At 37.1% G+C, this 13,223-nt stretch overlaps 1 protein-coding gene across 7 annotated transcripts in view; it reads right to left on the reverse strand.

Annotated features, from left to right (window-relative positions):
• Positions 1 to 337: 337 nt before the first annotated feature.
• Positions 338 to 13,223, reverse strand: part of REPS1 (RALBP1 associated Eps domain containing 1) — a 72,358-nt gene continuing 59,472 nt past the window's right edge. For 4 of the 7 annotated variants that reach the window (XM_060283587.2, XM_030853339.3, XM_060283586.2 and 1 more), the window contains 8 exons: positions 12,035 to 12,107; positions 10,591 to 10,709; positions 9,723 to 9,787; positions 7,204 to 7,389; positions 5,938 to 6,033; positions 4,124 to 4,272; positions 2,903 to 3,008; positions 338 to 598 (listed from right to left, as the gene is read on the reverse strand). In XM_060283587.2, the coding sequence (XP_060139570.1) occupies positions 530 to 598; positions 2,903 to 3,008; positions 4,124 to 4,272; positions 5,938 to 6,033; positions 7,204 to 7,389; positions 9,723 to 9,787; positions 10,591 to 10,709; positions 12,035 to 12,107 (863 nt within the window). In that variant the 3' untranslated portion in view covers positions 338 to 529. The remainder of the gene's footprint in view (positions 599 to 2,902; positions 3,009 to 4,123; positions 4,273 to 5,937; positions 6,034 to 7,203; positions 7,390 to 9,722; positions 9,788 to 10,590; positions 10,710 to 12,034; positions 12,108 to 13,223) is intronic. The other 3 variants (XM_030853340.3, XM_030853335.3, XM_060283588.2) reach the window with 2 other exon arrangements.

Here is a 13,223-nt window from a genome sequence, read left to right on the forward strand (position 1 = left end):
TGTTAATTATGGCAGAGCTTATGGTTAACGAATGCCTTATACCATATAGTTCTTTCAAATCAAAAATTAAATAGGAAATGCATTTTAAAGATTTTTGGATTCTTTACGTTAAGTACTAAACCTAAAGACAAACTGACAGTTTATTTAATTTTGTCTCCTTTTGTAAATATTTCTGAGTCTGTGCTCGAGGTGTAAATGAGAAGCCCGTTCTGTAAATCCAAGCAGTGAGCGGTTCTGGCCACATAAGTATAATGGACCAATGTTATGGATGTACTCCTAATGCTACAGAGCAACAAGGGTGGGCTGTGCCAACAAACAGAACATACCCTCCACGAAGTCATCCTGACCCTTTTATTGTTGCAATTAAAAAATAAAAGGTACTTAAATACAGTGGTGAACACATAGGGCGAAACAGAATCATAAAATTTAATGTTGAATTAAGCAGTGAGCTGAACGTTTGGGTCTCCAAATTGGCTTTGAACCCAAAACCGCTTAAAAATGGGTATGTTCACAGTTAACGGCAATTGGCTTATAGGTGAGAGAATGGTCGAAGCTGTTCCAGTTGAACTTCCAGGGAAATTCTCTCCTCAAGAACATCCTGAAAAAGATGCAAAGCCAAGTTACGTTTCAACATGTATAAAAATGAAGGCACATCTAACAACAGCTCTGCATTCAGTAAAACAATTTAAATTTGTTAAGAAGAGGAAGGACAACTTCATATTTTAAAAGGATACTTTACTTTAGAAATGTAGTTTCTTTATATGTATGTAATGTTAAAATGTGATCTTAATTAAATCTTCATTTCTTAAGTCAGGGTAATAAAATGTTTTTTGTTTCATTATCAGAAAAGCCAGTATTTGCAAATGATAGTTACTGATGCATGAATTTTGCATAACCCCTACCCCCTGTAGTTAACCGTAGATGAATCAGTTAACACAGATTCTTTCCCCTGGTGATTACATCTGGTCATAACAACTCCTGAACCACCTTTTGAGTTTCAGTTTCACAATGAATAAATGTATTTTGTAATCAGAATTTCTAATTACTGTTGATTTTGAGCAGACTTTTCAGATAGCCCACAACTTCTAATTCATCCATTTTCCTTTTTCCTTTTTCTCTATCATACTAATAGTATAGTGTTTTAACCAGGATGACCTCTTCCTATTTGGTACCATACTTCCTATTTTCTGTCCTCAGAGATAATGAGAAAAGTGATTTTTAAAATAGCTCCTATATACATGTTGCTATGATTTTCCTTAGTTCTTCAGAAAAACATGCATTAATAAAACTTTCATCTTCGAGGTATGGTATTAGCAAGCTTGTCATGAGTTTTACATTCTTCCTTTACAATGGACCAAATTCATAATCACAGAACAGCTATGAATATCTTCTTTGATCAGAGAGTTATACAAGAATATTATTCCTTTAACATACATTTATCAAATGCCTAACATGTGCGAGGTTTTGGGGACAGAGACAAGATAGTTACAAATCTATCTAGGACAGTCTCAGTTTATCTCTGATGTCCTGGCCTATTAACACATCTCTCTCTTTTCTCTCAAAAGTACCTTGGTTTGGGGACTTCCCTGGTGGTCCAGTGGTTAAGACTCCGTCTTGCAGTGCAGGGGACACCGGTTCGATCCCTGGTTGGGAAACTAAGATCCCACATGCTGCGGGGCAATTAAGCCCGTGTGCCGCAACTAGAGAGCCCACGTGCCACAACTACAGAGCCCATGCGTTCTGGAGCTCACACGCTACAACTAGAGAAGTCTGTGCACCACAAAAAAGCGAAGTACCCGCACGCTGCTACAAAAGATTCCGTGTGCTGCAACTAAGACCGATGCAGCCAGAAAAAAAAAAAAAAATGTACCTTGGTTTGAACATTATATGGTCACCCTAAACAGAAATGATTATGGTTTACCCTCAACAAGTTCAGTTTTACTAGGACAGAGAGACAAATGTGCCATAGATATGGACAATGTGATAAAGGCTAGATAAGGAATATGAAAAGAATGTTATGGGACTCAATAACTCTGTATTCATTTTACATTTCAATGGACTCTTTCCTCATCTTTGTGGTTTACAACCTTGCTACTCAAAGTGGAGCCAACAGTCCAGCAGCATCTTCATCACCTGGAAGCTTATTAGAAATCGTAGAATTCTCAGGTCCCACTCCATACCTGATATAAATCAAAATTTTCATTTTAACATGACCCCTAATTAAGCGTATATACATTAAGGTTTGAGAACCACTGGTTTATAAGACATGAATGCTTAATAATGTTGATGAGTCATAAATGATTCTGGCTGTTAGCTTTTTTTGTAGGGATTCAAAGAAATCATGGTTAGTAGTAAGTAAGAAAAACAAACTCATTCCTCTCAAGTACAGATGACAGGAGTACACACTGGCACTAAGCACCATTTCTATTTAAGGCTTGTCTTTTCTACTTTAGAGATGATCTAAATTGCCCCCATCCCTCATCTTTAGACCTGTTTAAGTCATTTTAATAGAATCTGAGTTGTCTTTGATAAAAGGGTAAATTAACAATACTCAAATCATTTTAGAATTAGAGTATAGAGAGCCACACATGTGATAGTGGAGGTATCCGAGGTCACAACATTTCTGCTCTTGGGTCTCATTATGAAAGTTAAACATTTTAGGAATATGATGCCTTATGTACATGTAGGATAAGGCAATCATACCAGAATTGAGTACAGGAAATTCTTTTTACTATTAAAGGACTCAAAGGCATATAAAACACTTCAGATCTACACTTCTCTTGCTACGTGTAAAGTTTCATACTAGCGTAAGAATTGCTGGATCTCCTCCAAGTTCCAGTTCAACACTAAGAGGCTCTGAGTCCATGGAACTTCCCAAATAAAGATTCAGAAACTACATTACCTTTAATTGTTGCTGCAATTCACTATTCAATCTGGCCAAAACTGTGTTGGTTTCCTTATTGCGTCTAATTGACGCCTGAATAGCTTTCTTATCTTTTCCAACAGACCTGAGAAGATAAAAAAAATTACCTTCATTTTTTATCTTTAAATTCTCTCCATTCTTCCCTGATCTCTAAACCCAGAACGCAGAGGAAGCATCTTTGCCTTGTTAGCATAGCTCAACCTCACTTGCTCAGTTTTAATGCTCCACCAAAAGTATCTAAGCTTCAGAGACTTAATTATTGTAGTTGTTGTTTTAATGATTATTCTGTACAATCACCTGAGTTTAAGTCAGTCTAGAGCAAGCATCAGCAAACTTTTTCTGTAAATGGTCAGACAGTTAAGTATTTTAAGCTTTGCAGGCCATACCATTTGTGCTGAATGTTCTTCTTTTTTTTGTATCTTTTCTTTTTCTCTTCTTTTTTACAAAAATGTAAAAGCCCATTCTTAGCTCACGGGCCTTACAAAAACAGGCCATGGGCTGACTTTGGCCCATGAGCCCTTGTCTGCCAATTCCTGGTCTAGAACTACCATAGTTAAAACATCAGTGTTACTGTGCACTGTAATTTTTTTTAAAGGTTAAGATTTTAAAAAAAAATTTTTATTATATTTTATTTTTGGCTGTGTTGGGTCTTCGTTGCTGTGCCTGGGCTTTCTCTGCTTGCAGTGAGCGGGGGCTACACTTCGTTGTGGTGCATGGGCTTCTCAGTGCAGTGGCTTCCCCTATTGCGGACCACGGGCTCTACGTACGCAGGCTTCAGTAGTTGTGGCTCGCGGGCTCTAGAGCAAAGGCTCAGTAGTTGTGGCGCACGGGGTTAGTTGCTCCGCGGCATGTGGGATCTTCCCAGACCAGGGATTGAACTCGTGTCCCCCGCGTTGGCAGGCGCATTCTTAACCACTGCGCCAGCACAGAAGTCCCTGTGCACTATAATTTTTAAAGTCTGCTCCAGGATTTGCAATAGAGTGTAAAAGTGGAATTGGAATTGAACTTAATAATAGAAGGGAAAAAAGTGGGAAGAATATTCTACCCGCTCAAAAATGAGAAAACTCTCAAAGAGGAGCAGCGAAAGCCTATGCTCACCTACAGGACTAGTCTGACCATAATTCCTTTCAGTTTGATATTTTTAATTGCTGTGCTTTTTGTTTCTAGTAGTTACATGTGTTTAGGAATGGCTTTGATTACCTAGGAATAGAAGGTTGTGATGCAAGAACAGCAGCTAGGACACCTGTCTTTTGTGTATGTTCATCAACTTCTGGCCTTAATTCATCTTCTGATTTTAATCTCCTTCGAACAGGTTTAGGTGGTGGAGCAAGAGGTGTTGTGCCTTTGCTCTAGGAGACAAGAATTCCATTCATAATGATTATGCTTATATCATCATAATGATAATTATGAATTCCATTCATAATTTCTTGAAGACATTCACGGTTAGTTAGCACTTTGCCAACATCATATGGTTTTGTTAAGCCATTCATTCTCCAAAAATTAAGAGTCACCTGTCCTACTTTGAAACAATTTATATATTTGTGGCAACAACTGACTTAAATTGCAATGGGAAAGAACGTTCCTAGTGACACTACAATTGTAAATGTACTTACTAGACAAATTTTTTTATAGGGTGACATAATAAGCTCCTTGAGGCCCGAATTCTGTGACTCAAAGCTATCATATTCAGTTTTAACATAAATATGATACACTCGATATATACCTGTTCAATAACTATAAAAGGGAGTCTCCAGAAATATGCATCCATTATCTCCATAGGCTTTCCTACTCAAAAATCCTAAGATATATTATCTTAATGAATAAAACAATTTATAAAGAAGTGGAAAACTAGGCAATTCTCTAAAAATCCATCACTAAGATGCACAATAATTATAATTTTTGAAAATGAGTGGACATTTTATTGGTAACTGTGAATGTGTCCTCAGCAGAATCAAATATGGTATTCTGATATTTACCATAACCTGATTTGACCTGTTAATAAATAAAAACAAGAGTCAAATGCCATCTCTTTGGTTAAGTGCTATTTTTAATTTATTGCCATTAACTGACAAAAATAAAATTCACTATTAAGAAAATCACAGAACTACTAAATGTAGTAAAAATTAAAGTGTCCAGAAAGTGGAATTTAAGCACTTTCAGAAACACTCACTGTTTTCATGACTACTGGGAATGTCTTAATGATGACAAAAAAAAGTTACCAAAATTTTTTTCTCAAGGGGAAGTGTCCTGATATCTGTAATTTACTTTGAAATGCAAGCAACAGATAAGAAGGATTGATATAGTTAGAGAGAAGGATGGAGATATAAAGCAAGTATATTAACACAAGGAAAAACATATATTTCCTATTTCTTTAATTTTGTATTTATATGAAATGAAGAACATTCACTAAACATATTGTGACAGTCATTTCATGACGTAAGTAAGTCACATCTTTATGCTGTACTCCTTAAACTTATACAGTGTTGTGTGTCAATTACATCTCAATAAAACTGAAAGAAAAAGTATAGTAAATACTAATGGTATAATCAAGGTGTGGGTTTACTAATGTACAATGTAAAATTCTTTCAACCTTTCTGTATGTTTAAAACTTTTCATAATAAATTTTTGGGAAAAAAAATCATTCCTAAGACAGTTAAATAAAAACAGCACAGAGTATAACATTAACCTTAAAGGGTTGATAATTTTTCCCTATTATACTCATAACTGCAATAAGAGAAACTGAATATGACAAATAAGGAAGTTCTACTTTATATGTTTGAAAGACTGTAATAACCACATAAGATTTGAGAACCTGTGGCATGCATTAATACAAATGATAGGCTATCATCTCTATCTCTAGGTGGACTGTGTTCTGAGATGGACTAGGCATATTACAGTTAAAGGCAATGGAATGAGTTAGATCATCTCGAACTTTATTTCTAAGATTTTCAAATTATCTCATATAACTTTTCATATGCATAAAATGATCAATATTTAAAAAGACTTCTGTATACCACATTGGCGGGAGCGCTAGCAGCTGTCTTTTCTTCAATTTTACTATCTGTTTTGGCAACTCGAAGAGAACTTGCAGGATCAGAAGCTTTTTCAACCTAGAGATGAATATATTATTATCACAAATTATATATAAGTAATATACATATATGAATAAATATACATGTAACAAATCAGAGAGTTAAATGTTTATAAAATATCCATTCTAACAATAAGAAACGTGAGATGAAGATGAGGGGGAATTTGAGAATACCTTATAAAATGATCATTCTCTACTACTAAAGGGCAGAGAGGAGAGGTAATAAATCTCTGAGGGGGTGGGGGGCAGCTGAGGGTGCAGCACTGTCTGGGAAGTTCTTTGGTTGGGGGAGGGGAAGCGTCCATTCCAGGCGAGTAAGTACCAGTACCCTGTACACACCTGCACTCCCCTTAGGCCCACCCTGCCTTCCTGGAGGTGCAGCCCATTTCCCTAGTAGCCCCAGGCCAGGCAGAAAGTTGCAGGATTGAAGAAGTGGCTAGTAGAAAACTTTCCATGGATCAGACCTATAAGAACACTTTGTCTAAATTACGCCAGTCAAACAATCAGATTTTTGGATGTGTTAACAGAAGATCAGTATAAACTGAAACAATCAGAATGGACTTCAGAATTCCCCTGTTCCCTCCAACTCCACATTTACACTTAGCGAAGACAGGGATCCCTAGAGAAGTTCTTGCTGCTAGAACGAAAGAGTCTCCCAGAACACTGTCTGCAAAGATTAAATTTCAACATCCTGTAGTCTGTTAAGTCTAACTAATGTGACTTCCTCTCATACAATCTCCACCAAATCACACAATCAAATGCTTAGCAGTAAGATGCAACCCCCCATAAAGTGACTTAGTCTCATACAAACTGAGTGTAGCTATGGTAACCATAGCCTCTTATTATACAGAAATGTTCACCAAATCACACGAGATGTTTAGCATTAAGGTACAACTCCCAGAACAGTGTTTTAGCCAAGACCAGATGGTTGTGTTTGTGTCTTTTCATGTGACAGCTACCCCTCACCCAGATTTTGATTCTTATTAAGCATTTTATGCAACCAGCAGGTATCTGAGGCCAATAAGAAATTGAGAAGCACTGACCTAGGGAATATAAATCCTCTAAAAGAAGCAGCAGCAGATATTTTACTCGCTGATGTCCCTTCTATTATTTGCTCTTTTAGGGGTTCCTCTGAGCATGATATGAGAAGATTCCCAGCAGAAAATTAGATAAGCCCTTGAAAACTGACCGGCAAGACCTCTGGATGTTTCTCGGTTTCATCATCTTGTTCTTCATTTACATTTGATGCAGCAAATACTTCAAATTGGCTGAAATCTGCAAAATTTGGTTGTTCTGGTATCTGCTGAGGTGAGGTACTAGTGTGAGTTATTAGGCCATCGGCATCCACCGGGCGATGCACGACGGGACCAGCAGCCTATATGAGGGTTTAGGATATAGAGGAACAGACATTTTATTGGTGTTATCAGTGTCAGAGAGTAGCCTTCTTTTTCTCTGAAAATTTATTTATAAGGATGCTCTTTTTACTAGCTGAAAATTCAGGGAGGTGAGGTACAGTAACATTTAGCTCTAAAAAACCTTAAGTGAAATGCTAAGACACTAAAAAAATTAAGATGACAAACCTCCAATAAAAAAGATACTTCTACAAAATTCTTATTGCAAAGAAAGGGCATCACAGGAGAGGGGAAGTTCTGGCCCTAATCTCTGATTCTCCCCATGCATCTATTTTTTTCTTAATTGGGCTACTGCATAATTGTTCATTCTTTAAAAAAGCTATTTTTTTTAAATGTTTCATTTGTTTCTAAAAAAATTTTTTTTTTTTTTGCGGTACGTGGGCCTCTCACTGTTGTGGCCTCTCCCGTGGTGGAGCACAGGTTCTGGACGCACAGGCTCAGTGGCCATGGCTCACGGGCCCAGCCGCTCCACGGCATGTGGGATCTTCCCAGACCGGGGCACGAACCCGCATCCCCTGCATCGGCAGGAGGACTCTCAACCACTGCACCACCAGGGAAGCCCAAAGATTGTTATTTTTAAAGTGTGAAAACCCGTGCTCTAGCTACTCTCTGACACTCCAGTGCACGTTTCTTCAATTTGTCCTCCACTCCTTTGCCAGATCAAATCTTCTAAAGTCTTCAATCGAAAAATAAATTTATTGAGTATCTACTTTTGGCCAAGCACTATGGATAGATATAATAGTGAATAAACAAGTAAGGCCCATCCCCTAATAAAGCCTAGTGCAGGACAAGAGATAAATAAACAAGGGTTTAAAATACCGTGTGAGGAGTTTTATGACAAGGGAAGTAAGTACAGGATGCTACAGGAATAAATCTGAAGTCTCTTTAAAAAGTCCCTTTAAAAATTCTCTACATCCTATAAGAAAAATTCCACCTTCTTAGTATGATATAGGAGATGCTCTGCCCCTTTCCCACCTCTTTAATTTCCTTTCCCATGACTCTAGTTGTACTGAACTCAATGGTTTTTCCTTGAAGAATATGCCAGGCTTACCTTACACCTCTCTATGCCATTCCTTCTGGTTGTAATGCCCTCTCCCCAAGAAATACCATTTTATCTTTCAAGTCTCTGCTTAAGTCTAACTTACTTCATTTTACTTAGACCTTTTCAATGTGATTCCTGACTTTACCAGCTAGAAAAGCTGTGCCAAAGTATTTTATAAATATGTCTACTGCAGCACTTTTATTATAATTGTTGTTTACAGTTCTGTCTTTTGCACTAGACTGGTTCTGGAGTGAAGAGACCAACTCACTGGGTTTCACAGCTTAACACAGTAAAAGCATTTTTGTTGGCACTTTAGATAAAATAAATACTGGAATATTCAAATTTCAGTGTATTTGATGATTAGGAAACCATATTTTTTACTGCAAATAAGCAACTTCATTATAAGAATCTAACTCAGAAAAATCAACCGAACTCATTCATGTAAAAGGTAGCCAGTCAGTCACATGAAACTAAGCTATATTGCAGAATCTATCTTGGAACATAACAGTTTTATGCAGATGCAAACAACTTCGACCTGGCAGGGGGGTTGCAGAAGTCATCTAACACTTCCTTCACTGACACAGTAACAAATCCAGGGAGATGCAGGGAGGTTACTCTGAGTCACTGTTAGATCCAGGACATAACATGGACACCTCATATCTCCCAGTCCATTGCTCTTTCCTCTAAACCCTCCTTTGTCAAGACATTATCATTTGGTTCACTTCTGAGCTTCTTTCAAAAAATAAATCATTATTGGAATCCTTATCTTCTAAAATAAGACCTAGCTTCCCTGAATTATTACTATTTTTTTAATAAATGTATTTATTTATTTTTGGCTGCGTTGTGTCTTTGCTGCTACGCTCGGGCTTTCTCTAGTTGCAGTGAGCAGGGGCTACTCTTCATTGTGGTGCGCGGGCTCCTCATTGCGGTGGCTTCTCGTGTTGTGGAGCACAGGCTCTAGGCGCACGGGCTTCAGTAGTTGTGGCGCACGGGCTTAGGTGCTCCGCGGCATGTGGGATCTTCCTGGACCGGGGCTTGAACCTGTGTCCCCTGCATTGGCAGGTGGATTCTTAACCACTGCGTCACCAGGGAAGTCCCCTTCCCTGAATTATTAATAAATGCACATTAAGAATGACAATTATGTAATTCCTGATCTTCAGAATAATTCTAGAATAGAATCAAAGACCTAACAGACAAGTTGACTAAGGGGACTATAATAACTGATGCTTAGTAGTGAATACCTAGGAGAATTACCTGTGAGGGCTGTGGTCTTGGAGGCACTGCAGGAGGTTGGGCAACAACTCCAGCCTGTTGCTGTCCTGTATGAACACACAAGTCTTTTTGTAAATATATAATTACTTTGCTAATAGAACAGACAGGCTGAATGAATGCGATCAAATGATAAAAGATTTCCAATACCAACATATGGTACTGGAAGCCACATATAACTTGTAAAGCTGTCTAGATGTGGTCAGGCCTCATGGCCTCTTCTCAGACCTCATCTCTCTTGCTCTGCTGCATGAGGCACTCTTGTCTTGCTCCTCCCTATTTCCATAACACTATACATTCTTGGTTTTCTTCCCATATTTCTGATTGCTCTTTAGCTATCAAATATGAAGACTTCCAAATTTTCTCTCATTTAACACTTCAGTCTATTAATTCTACGTAAATGATTCTCAAATAATACATCACTCTTCCCTAATCCACAAGTCCAATTGGCCTGTTGATTATTTCTCTTTTTTCTCATCATTCCAAACGCATAATATCAAAAACAGAACATCATCACCCTCCGTCCTAACTTTTCTATTTCCACCAGCGTGATAACAATACGATCGGTCATATAAAAACTGAAACCTTTGAGTAAGTTATGACTCTTCTTTACCTCCTTGATATCTCCACATCATTCTTTTAAAATCTCTTGTGGCATCTCTCAGGTTCCCATCGTTATCATTTGAACTCAATTTAGGTAGTCATTAAGAAAAAAAAATTCCCTCTCATTTGATACTTTTTCAATTCAAAGTTTTTCTTTATATAAGTATCAAAAAATAAGAGAAAATATTGTGTATCTTTAGCTTAATATATTTAATGTATTTAATATATATTATGGTTCTCTAACCCCTACCTGTGGTGACTGAAAAGGTCCGATTCATATCTAAAGACGACGATCTAGAATGAGAGGGCTGAGGCCTTGGAGGGGGAGGTGGTGGTGCAGTGTTATCAGGCGACATTCCTGAATGAGACCTGCAAAATTCGCCCCGTTACAATTGGTCATGCTACTGACATTGGAGCTTTTCTTTTTTCTTCTTAAGCATTCAAACTCAGCTAAGCAGCAAAGGATCTTACTGGTGAGACATTTTCTCCAGAGGACAGACGAGTATTACAACAAACAAACAGTGCTGTTTATGATGCGCACTCACAAGTAGTTATTTAATATAGCAAAGAATCTTATTTATAAAGTATAATTATACATTCAACAAAATTTCAAAAAATTTAGAAAGAAAGTTAGCTATTAACATGAATTCAAGGTAGACTTCTAACCTAGTGTAATGTTTTTCCATTCATTTAAAGATAATATTAGTCTGAAAAGCTATTTTCAAAAAAGAGAAACTCTACTTTCAGATACGGTTAGCTTTCAACTTATTTCAAGTTTGGTAAGCTGAGGTAGAATGTAGCTCCACTGTATGAGATGCCCGTTCTGTGTTACCACAGGCCCTCTCATTTTAGAGGTGATTATTTATCCTCATGCTCAACCCTCTCTCGAGATTCACTTACTGGCCACCAAAGTCGTCTATGTATTCAGAAAAGAGTCTCGTGGACTTTAGCAATCTGATCCTCACTAATAGGAATAAAAAGTAGACTAAAATCCAAACTGGCTGAGAACTCTAAGATATATGAAAAGGCAGCCTTTTGACTGTGTGAGCTCTTCAGAGATTCTGTATTACCACTCTCTCCATATATCCTCCGGGAGTGTGGCAAAAGGCTCTTACAATGCGTGAAAAGCGGGGGAGAAAGATGCTTCTGTCCTGTGCACAGTTCTGAGTGGACGGTGAAGCCCTTGTAGACAGAGCCCTTGCTACCCTCACCCTACCCCACACCTTTTTTTGTTTGTGCCTGAGACGTTATGTATAATGCAGATCTTCAGGGTGGGTAGGTAGTCCAACACTGGGCTGTGCTTCCAGATGACATTTTAAAACACTGAATTCTTTTGGTACTTGCCCATAAGGCTATGAAAGGAAATCTGCACATTTCTTACTTAAATAGACTCTCAGTGATGAGCTACAAAAAGGACTGTATTCAACCACTACTGCCAAGAAATTATCAGCTCATTTTAAACCTTCCACAGAATACCATGAAGACATAACGGTTCCTTTTGTTTTCCTATTAAAGTTGGAAAGAATCAAAATCATTTCCCTTTTACATAAATCAGTAGGTAACCTAACAGCCTTTAGAGAAGTGCAGAACTGAAGAATAGAGAAAAATAACTTATACTTGGTTTTAAATAATTTTAAATATTAAAACATTAACAAGATATTTTAATTATGCTTTTTATTGACAGAAACACTAACCTTTGACGAGTTACATTGTTCCCAATCTGTTCTGGATCCGAAGTAAAAGAGTCTGAACTACTGTAACCATCTGCTGATAAATGGGATATATGCTATTTAATAATAATCATTTATATAACTGAATTATTGTTTCAAGTCAGAGATATTCAAAGATTGGCTAACACGTTAACATTTCATCATAGTATTACTAACTGTAAAAAATTAGATATAAATCAAATAAATCATGGACTATTTACACAACACAATACTATGCACAGTGAACAAGTTACAATCTAAAAACGTTATTATTTAATAACAGAGAAATATTCAAAATAAGTTACATGGAAGGAGGACAGGAAACAGTACATGTATTACAGTTTCATTTCACATAAGAATATAACATGCCCAGAATGAGGATTAAGGTTGACAAGGAATGCTAATCACGTCACTCGTAGAATAGTGAGATTACAAGTAATTTTCATATTTTTATTTATTACATTTCTACAAGTGTGAATAATTTTTGTAATGAAAAATTCATTTTTAAAGAATAAATTAGAAATATCTTAAGTAAAAAAGCTAACTTAAAAACTGTTAATGTAAAATTTTTAAAAATTTGACAAGGGAATAAAATGTGCTTAGACAATAATAAAATTTATGAAATTAACCAGAGGGTACCAATTTTTCACCTGAGGTCATATCATTTTCAATTTCCTCAAAGTCTTATGAAGGAGAAGAGAATCCCAGAAGAGACTAAGAGTTGTGAAGCAGTAAAGAAGTTTTAAAATAGAAACTCTAGGGATAATTTGCAGAAATACTACTCATACCTTTCAAGAGTGATACATTGAAGGGACTGGTTATTTGGTTTAGTTTCATTTCAAAATGTATCCCTTTCCTTTTTCTTGTCAAATCACTGAGAAGTTTACTTAATTGGTACAAGAAGGATGCTAAAATTAACGAATTTCCATTTGGATGTTCTAATAGGCATCTCAAACTTATCATGTCCAAACCTGAACTCCGACTCCCCCACCCCCCACACAAACCTTCTCCTACCACAGACTCTGTCAATTCCCAGTTGCTAAGATCCCTTGAACCACCCATGACCGCCCACCCCCACCCCTTGACATTCAAGCAAATCCTGTGGTCTTTTCCTACCAAAATCTAACCAGAATTTGACCACTTCTCAGCACTTCTACTGCTACCACCCTAGGCC

The sequence above is a fragment of the Globicephala melas genome, chromosome 14 (genome assembly GCF_963455315.2).
Source record: "Globicephala melas chromosome 14, mGloMel1.2, whole genome shotgun sequence".
Classification (NCBI taxonomy): domain Eukaryota; kingdom Metazoa; phylum Chordata; class Mammalia; order Artiodactyla; family Delphinidae; genus Globicephala; species Globicephala melas.